The sequence below is a fragment of the Eriocheir sinensis genome, chromosome 36 (assembly GCF_024679095.1).
Source record: "Eriocheir sinensis breed Jianghai 21 chromosome 36, ASM2467909v1, whole genome shotgun sequence".
Taxonomy (NCBI): Eukaryota; Metazoa; Arthropoda; class Malacostraca; order Decapoda; family Varunidae; genus Eriocheir; species Eriocheir sinensis.
Window position 1 is genome coordinate 14,878,134 of NC_066544.1, and position 14,022 is coordinate 14,892,155.

The 14,022-nt window shown below is 43.8% G+C and overlaps 1 protein-coding gene across 6 annotated transcripts in view; it reads left to right on the top strand.

The window, feature by feature from the left end:
* LOC127007884 (uncharacterized) overlaps positions 1-14,022 on the top strand; it is an 88,894-nt gene that overhangs the window by 28,254 nt on the left and 46,618 nt on the right. For 5 of the 6 annotated variants that reach the window (XR_007760662.1, XR_007760663.1, XM_050879329.1 and 2 more), the window contains exons 4-6: positions 4,523-4,673; positions 6,506-6,650; positions 6,963-7,153. Coding sequence is in view for 3 of the 6 variants with exons in the window: in XM_050879329.1 (XP_050735286.1) it covers positions 4,523-4,673; positions 6,506-6,650; positions 6,963-7,153 (487 nt within the window). In the remaining 3 variants the exon portion in view is untranslated. Of the gene's footprint in view, positions 1-4,522; positions 4,674-6,505; positions 6,651-6,962; positions 7,154-14,022 lie in introns of those variants that run through there. The other variant, XM_050879333.1, reaches the window with a different exon arrangement.

Consider the following 14,022-nt stretch of genomic DNA (forward strand, 5'->3'; position numbering starts at 1 on the left):
AGCTTTCAGTTCAATCAGGCAGTCAGGCAGTCGTCGCAGTCAACCATTCAGTCACTCAGTCAATCAGTCATTCACTCAGTCAGTCGTAAAGTCAGTTCGTAAGTGCGTCACAGTCTCGCTGGTTCAGGAAAGTGTTACTAAAGCTTTCATTACTACGATTTATACTCATATATTAGTTGTTTATTTATTTTCACGTAATTGGCTGCTCTTTTGGTCACCTCTTCGGATTCTTTACAGGAGCAGTGAGTAGCGGGCTTTTTTTATTGTTTCCTTTTTTTGTGTGCCCTTGTGCTGTCTCCTTTGCTGTAAAAAAAAATCATTGCCATCAGCTTTTAATGTGAGGGTTTAGAGTGGTTTAGAGGGTTTAGAGTGGTGTTCCTCCCATCTATCCATCATACACCTTTCCTTCTTCATCTCTCTTTTTCCCGCCTCTGTCTGTCTTAATATTCACTGTATGTAGGAAGGTCTGCCACGTTCTCTGTCGTCTGTCTGTCTTAATATTCACTGTATGTAGGAAGAAGTGATGACCAAATGGAGGACTTTATCGCGACCATTACTATAAAAACCCCGTCTGTCACGTTCTCTGTCCTCTGTCTGTCTTAATATTCACTGTATGTAGGAAGAAGTGATGACCAAATGGAGGAGTTCATCGCGACCCTTACTATAAAAAACCCGTCTGCCACGTCTCTGTCCTCCGTCTGTCTTAATATTCACTGTACATTGGAAGAAGCGGTGACCAAAGGGAGGAGTTTATCGCGACCCTTACTATAAAAAACCTTAACAGCCACGGCTCTGTTTACGGCACTCTGTTGGACGGCTGGACTTTGAAGAGCCGTCCACCCCTACAGCCTCGAGCCACACCGCCGCTTTGTCACATTAATGGACCGAACGACAGTTGGTGTGTTTTTTATCCCCCTCGCCGGCCGTTTGAAGCTGCAGGGTTGACTTGACTCCGTTAGCGCCATGAAAAAAATATGATTGTTCGTGTATGAGTCTGGTTCATTTAGCGCGGCCGCCATCAGGACCCGAGATAAATAGATGAAGAGTATGTTAGTGAAGTGAATAGTAAAAGAGAACAGAAGAGAGGGGAGGTAAAGGAAGGAAGGGGTAAGGGAGGGAAGGGAAAGGGGATGATATACGTGTTAATAATCATGTCTTAATAATAATAATAGATAGATTGTGTATGTATGTATGTATGTATGTATGTATATGTGTATGCATATATGAGTATCAGATTAAACCAAAAAATGTGATAGTTGTTAACCTCATAGATAGATACCAGATAGATTGTGTATATATGTATGTTTGTGTGTAAAAAAAAGTTTAAAAATAGCAAAAAAAATATCAACCAAAAAATAAAATGTTACCAAATAGTATATCATGAAGGGTCAACACCTTTACTCACTCCATCCAAGCTTACAGTATTTTTTCTTATTATTTTTTGTTGATTTTTTTTTAACGCGAGTGTAAAAACAGAACATCATGAAGGGTCAACACCTTTACTCACTCCTTTCAAGCTTACAGTATTTTTTCTTATTATTTTTTGTTGATTTTTTTTTAACGCGAGTGTAAAAACAGAACATCATGAAGGGTCAACACCTTTACTCACTCCATCCAAGCTTACAGTATTTTTTCTTATTATTTTTTGTTGATTTTTTTTTTAACGCGAGTGTAAAAACAGAACATCATGAAGGGTCAACACCTTTACTCACTCCATCCAAGCTTACAGTATTTTTTCTTATTATTTTTTGTTGATTTTTTTTTTTAACGCGAGTGTAAAAACAGAACATTATGAAGGGTCAACACCTCTATCACTCCATTCATGCTTACAATATATTTCAATACTGTTTTTTTTCCCTTTATGTCTATCCTTTCCCATTCTTTTTTACCAGTACGAGTTTTTTCCTCTTTTCCCCAACACTTTTTTCCCAACTCCCTCTTCTTCTCTTTTTCCCATCTTCCTCCTTTTCCGAATTCCCGTTTTCCCCAATACCTTTTTTCCCAACTCCCTCTTCTTCTCTTTTTCCCAACTTCCTCCTTTTCCCGAACTCCCCTCCCCAGCTTTCATCTATTTTCCTAGCTTTTCCCTTTTTCCTCTTTTTCCCCAACACTTTCCCCTTTTTCCCCACTCCCTCTTCTCTTTTTCCCAACTTCCTCCTTTTCCCGAACTCCCCTTCCCCTGCTGTCATCTTTTTCTTTTGCATTTCCCTTTTTTCCTCTTTTCCCCAACACCTTCCTATTTTCCCTAGCCCCTCTTCTTCTCTTTTTCCCACCTTCCTCATTTTCCCGAACTCCCCTCCCCTGCTGCCATCTTTTTCCCATGCATTTCCCTTTTTCCTCTTTTCCCCAACACCTTCCCCTTTTTCCCAACTCACTCTTCTTCTCATTTTCCCAACTTCCTTATTTTTCCCGAACTCCCCTTCCCCTGCTTTCATGTTTTCCCCTTGCATATCCCTTTTTTTCCTCTTTTCCCAACTCCCCTTTTTTTCTTATTTTTGGGTGATTTTATTTTCATGTTTACCTGCGAGTGTAAAAATAAATTAATGGCGCAGATATTTCGGGTAGAGCACTCACTGATTTTCCGGTCATTTGTTTTTTTCATTTAATATATATAACACTTCCTCCCCCGCTGCTGGCTCTCTCTCAACTACCAGAAAAAAAAAGAGAGAGAAATAATATTAAACTTTTTGGTGTAGTATTAAATTTATCGCCAAAATAATAAGGTGGAGCGTGTGGCAAAATACGATTATGTGAGGATTACTGTCTGTGTGTGTGTGTGTGTGTGTGTGTGTGTGTGTGTGTGTGTGAGAAAGAGAGAGAGGTGGAGAGGGAGGGGGAACGGGGGAAGGGGATGGGAAGGAAGGGAAAAGAGAGATGGGGGTAAAGGAGTGAAGGAGTAAGGGAGGGAAGGGAAAGGGGATGAAAGGGAAGGGAAGAGGGAGATGAGGAAGGGGAAGGGGATGGTAGAGAAGGGAGAAGAGAGGGAGGGTAAAGGAGTGAAGAAGTAAGGGAGGGAAAGGAAAGGGGAGGGAAGAGGGAGATGGGGAAGGGGATGGTAGGGAAGGGAGAAGAGAGAGAGGGTAAAGGAGGGAAGGAGCAAGGGAGGGAAGGGAAAGGGGATGAAAGGGAAGGAAAGAGGGAGATGAGGAAGGGGAAGGGGATGGTAGGGAAGGGAGAAGAGAAGGAAGGGGAAGAGACTCTGGAGAAGAAAAGGGGAGAAGGATGGAAATGGAAGGATAGAAATTGTGTTACGTGGACTATTGTTGTTATTCCCATTATTATCATTATTGTTATCATTATCATCATTAAAAGTTTACTATTTCCATATCTCTACCTTTTGATTCTGTTTCTCTATCTCTTTATCTATCTCTATGTCTATCTATCAATGTATCGGTCGTTGTGTGTGTGTGTGTGTGTGTGTGTGTGTGTGTGTCGTATTCTTTAAGCTGAACCTTTATCTGTATTATATGAAAATTCTCTTTATATTCTCGTTTGGAAGGAGGGGAAGAGGAAAGGAAGGAGGGACGAAAAATAAAGGATGAAAGGAAGGAGAGATGGAGAGACTTGTTGTGTGTCTGTAGTGATGTTCGTCTGTGTGTGTCTCTCTCTTATAAGTCTGTCTGTTTACCCGTCTGTGTTCCTGTACCTCTCTTTTCGTCTCTTTACTTCTGTCTGTCTCTTATAAGTCTGTCTTTTCCTGAGTATGTCTGTCTATACGTATATTTGTTTCTCTGTCTATACACGTCTGTCTGTCTCTGTATATTCATCTACCTGTATTTATATCTGTCAAACACCTTTCCCTCTTCCTCATCTCTCTTCATTCACCTTCGTCTGTTTCTTTGTATCCATCTACCTGTCTATCTATCAAACACCTTTTCTTTTTCATCTCCCTTCTTTCAACACAATCTGTTATATATCAATTAGGCTGTATCCTCATCTTGTCTTCCACCTCCGTCTGTCTCTGTATATCTATCAACCCGTCTCTCTATCTATCAAACACCTTTTTCTCCTCATCTCTCTTCTCTCTCACCTCTTGGCTCGTTCCCAGTTCTTCAGCACCAGAAAAACCCGAGTCTCTTTGTCACCTCGAGTATTTATAGCCCGGCCGTCATCTGTCTGTTTACGCCGCTCTTGCTTACACCTTTCCTCTTTGCGCCGTGTAGCAGAACTTACCTGCCTACCTACCTACACGGCACACCTGTTTTCCTCTATTCCCTCTTCCCTTTTTTCCCCAATTCCCTATTCTTCCTTCTTTTCCCCAATGCCCTATTCTTCCCTCTTTCTCTTAACTCTATCTTCTTCCTCCTCTTTCCCTTTCTCCTAGTTCTTGTTCTGGTTACTCTCCTTCCATCTATCTGAACCGTCATGTGTACCTACCTGACTCACACACAAACACACACACATATATACACACATTCACACCACGTAAAACTCCGCCCCGCCTCTACCCCACCAACCCCCCCCCCCCGCACCCCCTACCCCCTGTCCCCTCCCCACTCACCCCTCACCCCTCTTCCCCCAGGGTGGACGTATGTCACGCCCCCGGTCCGAGGTGTCCACGGAGTCCCAAAATGCCCGCCAGACCGAGGAGGGGCACACCGACCCCTCCCGCCGCCCCACCCAGCTGCCCATTACCTCAGGAGCGCCGCCCCCCGAAGACCGTAATAGGGAAGGTAAGCTCTGTCTCTCCCCTTTTCCCCATTCCCTATTTTCCCTATTGTGTTTCATTCCCATTCCCTATTCCTATTTTTCCCCTTCTCCCCACTCTCCCATTTCCCTATCTATTCCCTTCTCCCAGCTCCCCATTTCCCATCCTCCTACCCATTCCCAATTTTTCCTTCTGTCTTCCCTCTTTCCATTCCCTATTTCTGCTTCTGTTCCCTTCTTTCCCATTTCCCGTTTCTCCTTTTGTCCCTTCTCCCCATTTCTCTTTCTTCCCCTTTCTCCCCATTTCCCATTTTCCCTTCCCCCATTCCCTATTTCTCTTTCGTTCCCCTTCTCCCCAGTCCCCATTTTCACTTCTCTCTTTCCTTCTTTTTTTCCCATTTCCCCTTCTGTCCTTCCTTCTCCCCTTTCCCATTATCTTTCTTCCCTTCCTCCCCATTCCCCATTTTCCCTTCTGTTCCCTCTTCTTCCCATTCTCTCTTCCTTCTTCTGTTCCTTCTTCCTCTCATCCCAGCTTCCATTTTCCCTTTTTATGTCTATCCTTTCCCATTCTTCTTTTTTTACCAATACGGTTTTTTTTTCTCTTTTCCCTACACCTTCCCTCTCTTTTTTTCCCTACTCCCTCTTCTCTTTTTCCTACCTTCCCCTTCTTCCCCCTTTTCTTCCCTTTTTTTCCCTATCATTTCCCCTTTTTCTTCTTTTCCCAACTCCCCTTTTTCTTCCCTTTTTTACCTATCATCCTCCTCCTCCCACCTTTTTCCTTTTTCAATACTCCCAGCGGTACAGTTTTTCACCACCAGCTCTTCCTCTCCTCCTCCTCCTCCTCCTCCTCCTCCCTTCCCCAACCCTTCCATCCATGCCGTGTACCCTTTCCCCCTCGCACTGTTGTCCTCACTATTAAAGAGAGTGAGTGGTGGACTGGGTTGGTGTGGATATATATTTTTTTTCACCCTTTTTCTCTCTCTCCGTCTTTTGGTGCATTCATGGGATTTGCTTTTTTTTTTTTTTTTTTTTTTTTTTTTTTACGGTATGATTTCTCGACTGTGTGTTTTTTGGGTGATTGTGTGTTTGTGTGTGTGTGTTTGTTTGTGTGTGTGGGGGGAGGGAGGGATCAGGTGTGGTATGTGTGTTTGTTTGTTTGATTGTGGTTATACCGTTTTGTCTGTTCTGTCTGTTCTGTCTCGCTTTCTGTCTGTTAGTCCACCTGTCTGTCTGTATATCTATCTTCCTCTCTGTCTTTGTGTCTGTTTATGTTTATGTTTCTCTGTCTGTCTGCCTCTGTCTATTACTCAACCTGTCTGTCTTTCTGCATATCTAACTCTCTCTTCTCCGTCTATGCCTCTACTTATTCATATTTCAGTTTGTCTACCTCCTTGTTTGTCCGTCAGTCTGTCTATCTGTCTATTAGTCCACCTACCTACCTGTCCGCATGTCTTAACCACCTGTCTTTCTGCATATCTAACTCTCTCTTCTCCTTCTATGCCTCTGCTATTCATATTTCAGTTTGTCTGTCTCCTTGTTTGTCCGTCAGTCTGTCTATCTGTCTATTAGTCCACCTACCTACCTGTCCGCATGTCTTAACCACCTGTCTTTCTGCATATCTGAGTCTCTCTTGTCCGTCTACGCCTCTGCTTATTCATATTTCAGTTTATCTATCTCCTTGTTTGTCTGTCAGTCTGTCTATCTATCTATTAATCCACCTACCTACATGTCCGCATGGCTTAACCACCAGTCTGTCTACCTCTCTCCTTGTCTGTCTAAATGTGTCCTTATTTATATGTGAATCTGTCTCTCTTCATATCTAATCGTCTGTCCATTCGACCCTCTCCCCCTCTCCCAGGCCACACCCAGCGTCTGGCCTTCACGCAGCCCAACACACCGGACCTGGGGCACTCCTCGCGCTTCCGCCCTCCTGCCGGGCCCGAGGGGTTCCCCGACGACCGTCCCCAGGGCCAGAAACACGTCAGCTTCCAGAAGTTCATGAGGTGAGGCGGAGAGGGAGAGAGGGAATAGAGTAAAGAGTGTGAGAGATAAATAGATAAGTAGATAGATGGATGGATAGATAGGTGGATAGATAGATAAATAAAGAGGAAAATGTCACTGATTGAAGAAGAATGGATATGTATTGAAAGAGACAGAGAAAGAGAAAGTGCTGGTGATAACAGTAGCAAAACAAACAAACAAACCCACTAAACAAACACCAAACACAACACATCTAAAATCCCTTCCTCCTCCTCCTCCTCCTCCTCCTCCTCCTCCTTCACACCTCCACTTCCTTCCCTCCCTTCCTTCTGCAGCCGCTCACTGACGGAGGGACGGCTGGAGGAGCGCGGGGTGGACGAAGGGGAGGGTCGAGCGGGGTGCAGAGGGGCGGGCGAATCACGGAGCCACGAACGCCTTCTGGACGCCCGCCGCTCGCCCGACTACTTCGAACAGCGCGCTCTCGACCAGCTCCTCGCGCCCGTGCTGACCAAGGCGCTACTGCAAGGTGGGTTCTGGCGCCTCTGCTGTCTGTGGTGTCCTCTGGTGACGGTGCTATTGTGACTGGGGTGTAAAGTATGTGTGTGTTTGTTTATGTGTGTGAAAGTGTGAGGTTAAGTTATAAGTACGAGTGTGTGGGTGTGTTTGGGTGTGGGTGTGAGTGTGTTTTATGTAGTTTTTGTGTGTTTGGGTAAGGTAGAGAAGGTGAAAGGGTGTGTGTGGGGTTAGTATGGTGATCTTGTGTGTGTGTGTGTGTGTGTGTGTGTGTGTGTGTAAAGGTCAGCCAGGTAGGTAGGACAGGTGTGGTAATCAAAAGGTCACTCGAGGAGGGTTATTCTGTTGCATCATCTTGTTGTTGTTGTTGTTGTTGTCGGGGTCTGTTGCAAGGGTGGCGAGAGTTCAAGTTTACCAGGTCATGTTTTTTATTAATTTATGTGTTTATTTCTTATTTATTTATATTTGTTTATTTGCTTATTCATTCATTTATTTGCTGACCTATTTATCTATGTATTACTTTTATTTATATTGCCATTTGTTTGTTTGTTTTTTGTCTACCTGTTTATCTACTTCCACATTTATTCGTTTTCTTTTTTCTTTTTTTTTATGTATTAATTTATTCTCTTGTTTTTTTTTATCTACGTCTGTATTTATTTTACTTTATATTGTCATTTATTTGTTTATTTATGTGTTTACTTATTTTCTTATCTGTTAATCTACTTCTGTATTTAATGATTTTCTTCACTATTGTCATTTGTCTGTTTATTTATATTCCTGTTTATTTTCTTATGTGTGTATCTCTTAATTATCATCATTATATTATATTATCTCGTTATCTAAGCATTAATTTACCATTTTTTCTACTGGTGCATTTGTATATTATCTCTCTATTAATATCAATGTTTTTAATTAACTGTTTATTTACTGATTTCCTTGTTTACTTAATCCACAACTCATTCTTTTAACTATTTAACTATTTATTTTTCACCCACTTCGTTACTTACCAAAATTGTTACTGTGTGTCCTTTTTTATCTCCTATTTCGTTTATCTTTTATCATGATTATTCCTTTCTGTCTTTATTGTTAGCTATTTCATTATTTCTTATCCTTCGTTTGCCATTTCTTTATCACGAATATTCCTTTACGTCCTTATTTGTTATCCTTTTCGTTTATCTTTTATCATGATTATTCCTCTATGTCCTTCGTTTGCCATTTCTTTATCACGAATATTCCTTCATGTCCTTATTCGTCAGTCATTTCGTTTATATTTTTTGTCTTGATTCTGTTTTTTCACGTATCATTTTTTCTTTCGCCTTTCAGAGTTCAGGTTTGTATATTCTTATCATTGTTTTTTTGGGACGCTTCAGTGCTTATGTATGGGTTGGAGTTGCCGGGTGTTGAGGGTGCTTGGTGGTGGTGATGGTGGTAGTGGTGGTGGTGGTAGTGGTGATGGTGGTGGTGGTGGTGGTACAACTATTACTACAATCATTTTCCTTCATCATCACTTTTTCCTTCCTTTTCCCATCCTTTAACAACCTATATTTTCCTTCTTCCTCTTTCTTTTCCTTCTCTCCATCCATCCCTCTTCTTCTTTGCCCTTTTCCTTGCTCCTTGGTGGTGGTGGTGGTGATGATTTTGGTAGTGTTGGTAGTGAGGTTAATTTGACATCAGTAAAAGTGGTGGTGATGACAGTGGTGATGATGGTGGTGGTGGTGGTGGTGGTGTTTTTGTTGATGCTGGTAGTAGTGGTGATGGAGGTGATGGTGATGGTGATGATATGGCTTACTCTTTTATGCCTTTATTTTCCAGGTGAGTGTGTGTGTGTGTGTGTGTGTGTGTGTGTGTGTGTGTGTGTGTGTGTGTGTGTGTGTGTGTGTGTGTGTGTATGTGTGCAACCCCTGACATCATTCAAGAAAACCCTCTGTGATTGGTCTCTGTTTCCACCTGTCACACCTGTTGTCCCACTCTCTAATTACCTTACCTGTGACGTTGGTTCTCCTTCCCCCTCAAAGTGAAGTATTACGATCTTCTGTGACATCAATTTCCGTTTCCTCTGAACAGTGATACAATATTCTCTTGACGTGTCCTAATCAACCTCCCGTCAACCATTTCCTCTGTAACATTTTCCCCTTTCTCCGTTGATATGTGTTACCTCCTACCCCCTTCTCCTCCCCCACTCCACAACTTTGCTTCAATTTCGCCTCGCTAATATTACTGATTTGTCTGTTTTTTTTTTAATGGCAGTGGAATCAGTATCATTTCCATTAATATTTTGCTTCTTCACTCCTAGTACTGTGATGTATAATGTGGGATGTAGGATTTTCTTTCTGTCTTTCTAAAATCTATACTTCTCTTCCGCCCACTTTTAATATCTGTCCCTTCCTTTCTTTTCTTTTTCAGTGGAGTTAGTGTCATTTCCATTAATATTTTTCCTCGTCTATTGATATAAATAATCCCTCTCACCAACTTTGATTATATTCCCTTTTTTTTTTAGTAATTCGATTTTATTTTATTTTTTGGGGTGCTGGAGTTTCTTATTTCCAGTAAGATTTCACTCGTTCATTTCTTGTCCACTGAGATAGCCGTGTATTTATTTATCTGCCCTTCCTTTCTCTCCACCACTCTGATTGAATTCTACGTTTTTTTCAATGATTATGACCGTATTTTATTAGTTTTTTTAGTGGTCTCATTTCCATTAATAATTCTCTCTGATTTGCTTCTCTCTATATCTATCTATCTGTCTATCTATCTATTTTTTTTCCTTCGTCATTGTTGCAGTATTATGTGGTGCCTGACTCCCCCCCCCCTCCCCCCCCCCATCCCTCAAGGCTTATCATTTATCTCTTGTCTTCACTTTTGTCTTCACCCCTCTCGTCATTACTTGTTATCTTTATCTCTTTTCTTCACTTCTTGTCAACACTTTCATCTCAAAATGTCTCTCTTTTTTAACGCCTCTCTTGTCTTCATCCCCTGTCAACACCTCTTTTTGTCTTCCCCTTTCCTGCCCTCGCCTTATGTCAACACTCATTTTCTCTTCACTTCTCCTGCTCTCATCTTGTCTTCACTTCCTTGACAGTACCTCCTTTTTCTTCTCCTCTCTTACCCTCATCTCTTGTCTTCATCTCTCTTGTAAACACCCACTTTATCTTTATCTCTCCTGCCAACAACTTGTCTTCAACTCCTTTGTTAACACTTTTTTTGTCTTCACCTGCCCTGCCCTCACCTCTTTTCTTCACCCCTTGACATCACCTCCTTTTTCTTGACCTCTCTTGCTCTCACCTCTTGTCTTCACCTCTCTTACCCTTCCCTTGCCTTCACTCCCCTTTCTCTTCGCCTCTCGCCCTCCCCTTGTCTTCACCCCCTTGACATGGCTTCCTTTTTCTTTGCCTCTCTTCCCTTCACTCCCTTTTCTCTTCACCTCTCGCCCTTCCCTTGTCCTCGCCCCCTTGACATCGCTTCCTTTTTCTTCGCCTCTCTTGTCTTCACTCCCCTTTCTCTTCGCCTCTCGCCCTCCCCTTGTCTTCACCCCCTTGACATCGCTTCCTTTTTCTTCACCTCCCTTGTCTTCACTTCCCTTTCTCTTCGCCTCTCGCCCTCCCTTGTCTTCACCCTTGACATCCGTCCCTCTGCCACAGTGTGATTGGCTCCGTGTTGTCTTCCCGGTGTTTCCGACTGAACAAGGTGCGTGTGGTCGCTCTCTCACGCCGCCCAAACTGCGCATGCGCCTGTGTGGCAGAGCATGGCTGCCTTCAATGGCTCTGCTGGATACACTACTACTAAGCCGCTACTCACAGCCGAGGGTTGCTGTAGCTCGCTGGTGTGGCTCAGCTCCGCTCCTTAAGATCCAGGCCCACTTAGTAGATGCGATTTTGTTTTTGTTGATATATTTTCCTTTTCAATCTTCTCCATGTTCTCGACGTCTCTTGCTAATTGGGTGGTTACAGAAGAGGGTATTGGGCTTGTATTTTCGCTCCTTAAGTTCCAGGCCCACTTAGATGCGATTTGTTTTATCTCTTTTCTCTCACAGTCTTTTCCATGTTCTCGACGTCTCTTGCTAATTGGGTGGTTACAGAAGAGGATACTAGAGGGTATTGGGCTTGCTTTTCCTCCGATCCAGGCCCACTTAGATGCGATTTTGTTTTATCTGTTTTCTCTCACAGTCTTTTCCATGGTTTCTCCTCGACGTCTCTTGCTAATTGGGTAGTTACAGAAGAGGGTATTGGTCTTGTTTTTCCTTAGAATCCAGGCCCACTTAGATGCGATTTTGTTTTTGTTGATATATTTTCCTTTTCAATCTTTTCCATGCTCACGACGTCTCTTGCTAATTGGGTGGTTACAGAAGAGGATACTGGAGGGCATTGGGCTTGCTTTTCCTCCGGTCCAGGCCCACTTAGATGCGTTTTTGTTTTATCTTCATCTTTTTTTTCTTTCTCAGTCTTTTCCATGTTCATTACGTCTATTGCTGATTGTGTGGTTAGAGAACAGGTCATTGGGTTTGTTTTCCCTCCTTAAGATCCAGGCCCACATAGATGCGATTTTGTTTTATCTCTTTTTCTCTCACAGTCTTTTCCATGGTTTCTCCTCGACGTCTCTTGCTAATTGGGTGGTTACAGAAAAAGGTATTGGGGTTGTTTTCCCTTAGGATCCAGCCCCACATAGATGAGTTTTTGTTTTTGTTGATATCTTTTCCTTCTCAGTCTTTTCCACGTTCACGACGTCTTTTGCTAATTGTGTGGTTATAGAAGAGGGCTTGTGGGTTTGTTTTTCCTTTAGATCCAGGTCCACTTAGATACGTTTTTGTTTTTTGTTTATCTTCTCTATCTATGTTGTTTTCTTTCCCTGTTTTCTCCTCGACGTCTCTCTCTAATTGGGTGGTTACAGAATAGGGCATTGGGCTTGTTTTTCCTTAATATCGAGGCCCACTTAGATGCGTTTTTGTTTTTGTTAATCTTCATATATGTTTTTCCCTTGTTTTCTCCTTGACGTCTCTTGCTAATTGGGTGGTTACAGAACAGGGCTTGCGGGTTTGTTTCTCCTTAGGGTCCAACTCCAATTAGATGTGGTTTTGTTTTTATTTATTTCAATGTGTTTCCATGGTCACGACTCGTCCGTCTCTTGCATTTCTGTTTCGGGGGTAATTGGATGGTTAGGGAACAGGGCTTTGGGGTATTTCTGTTGATCTATTTTTGTATATATCTGTTTATATTCATGTTCTTTGGCGCAGCAGGGTCAGACTAAAGGAAAATCGTCCGTAGTGTTCTAGCGGTTAGGATAAGCCCTCCATGTAGATGTTTTTCCTTTCTCTAGTTTTTTATCCTTCACAAAATATCAGTAACTTTGTACAGATATATATTTTTTTGTTTATTCTCTGGAGCCTCGAAGCAGCGCCGTGACAACCCAACCAAATCACCCAAAACGGACTTGTCAATGTGCACTTCGTTACTTCTCACCTCATCAGCTAAACAGGATTCGCTCACCCCACAAACGCTCACACATACACCCAAACACACACTGCAGTCTCTATCCTCACCCCTATACCTACAAACACACACAGCAGTCTCTATCCTCACCCCTATACCTACAAACACCCTCAACACACAAGCAACGCAAATATACAAACACACACAACACAACATCTAACCTCACCCTTACCCCACAAGCACAGAAACAACACAAACACAGACACACAACACAACCTCTACCCTCACCCTCGTATCCACAATCACCTTTCCACAACCAACACAAACACAGAAACACACAGCACTACCGCTAACCTCACCCATACCAATACCCACACAGACAACACACACTAACAAACACACACACAACACAACCTCAACCCTCACTCTCGTGCCCACAGTCACCCTTCCACAAGCAATACAAACACAGAAATACGCACAAAACTACCTCTAACCTCACCCATACCAATACCCACACAGACAACACTCACTAATAAACACACAACACAACCCTTAGGCTCACCACAAACACCTACACACACATACCCACACCCTCATACCCACACCCTCATACCCACACCCTCATCACCGCTCGCCCACACCACCGCGCACCGCTGCTCGTCGCGTAGTAACAGTTTCCCGTTCGTCCATCAGACCCGCCAGACCCAGGACACAAGAAACACAAAAAAAAGTCCCCGGAGGTCTCCAAGAGGTCAGGGGGTCAAGAGGGCAGCTCAGAGGCAGGGCGAAGGTCACACTCCGCCACGCCGTCCATGAAGAGGAAGGTTAAGGAAAAGAAAACGATCGGGATACAGACGGAGGCGATGGAGGAGGAGGCGGAGGGGCCGGGCGCGGGGCGTGGACGGGAGGAGGGAGGGGGAAAGGCGCCGGCCAGTCCAAAGGGAGCGAAGCGACAAAAGAAGAAGAAAAAAACGACAGCGACCGCGTCACCTGAGGAGCCTAAGCCACCACCGCCGCCGCTACACAAGGAGACTGTTCATTTTAGCGACCAGCAGGGGCCAGCCTCGAAAAAGCCACCCAGCACCCATGAGGCCCCGCCAAAAAAGCCTGCTAGCACTCCGGACAGCACCCGTAAAAAACTTGTCAGCCCTAACACTCCAGACAGCACCCGTAAAAAGACTGTCAGTTCACCCACTCCAGACAGCACCCGCAAAAAGACTGTCAACCCACCCACTCCAGACAGCACCCGCAAAAAGACTGTCAACCCACCCACTCCAGACAGCACCCGTAAAAAGACTGTCAGCCCACCCACGCCCGACAGCACCACAAGGAAAAGCCCGCGAGGGAGCCCGAGGGTAAAAGACCGAGGGCTTGGCGGCGAGAGCGTCCGGCCAGCCAGGGCGGGAGTGTTAAAGTCCGCCTCCGCCGCCAGCAAAGTGTCCATGGCGATACAGACCCA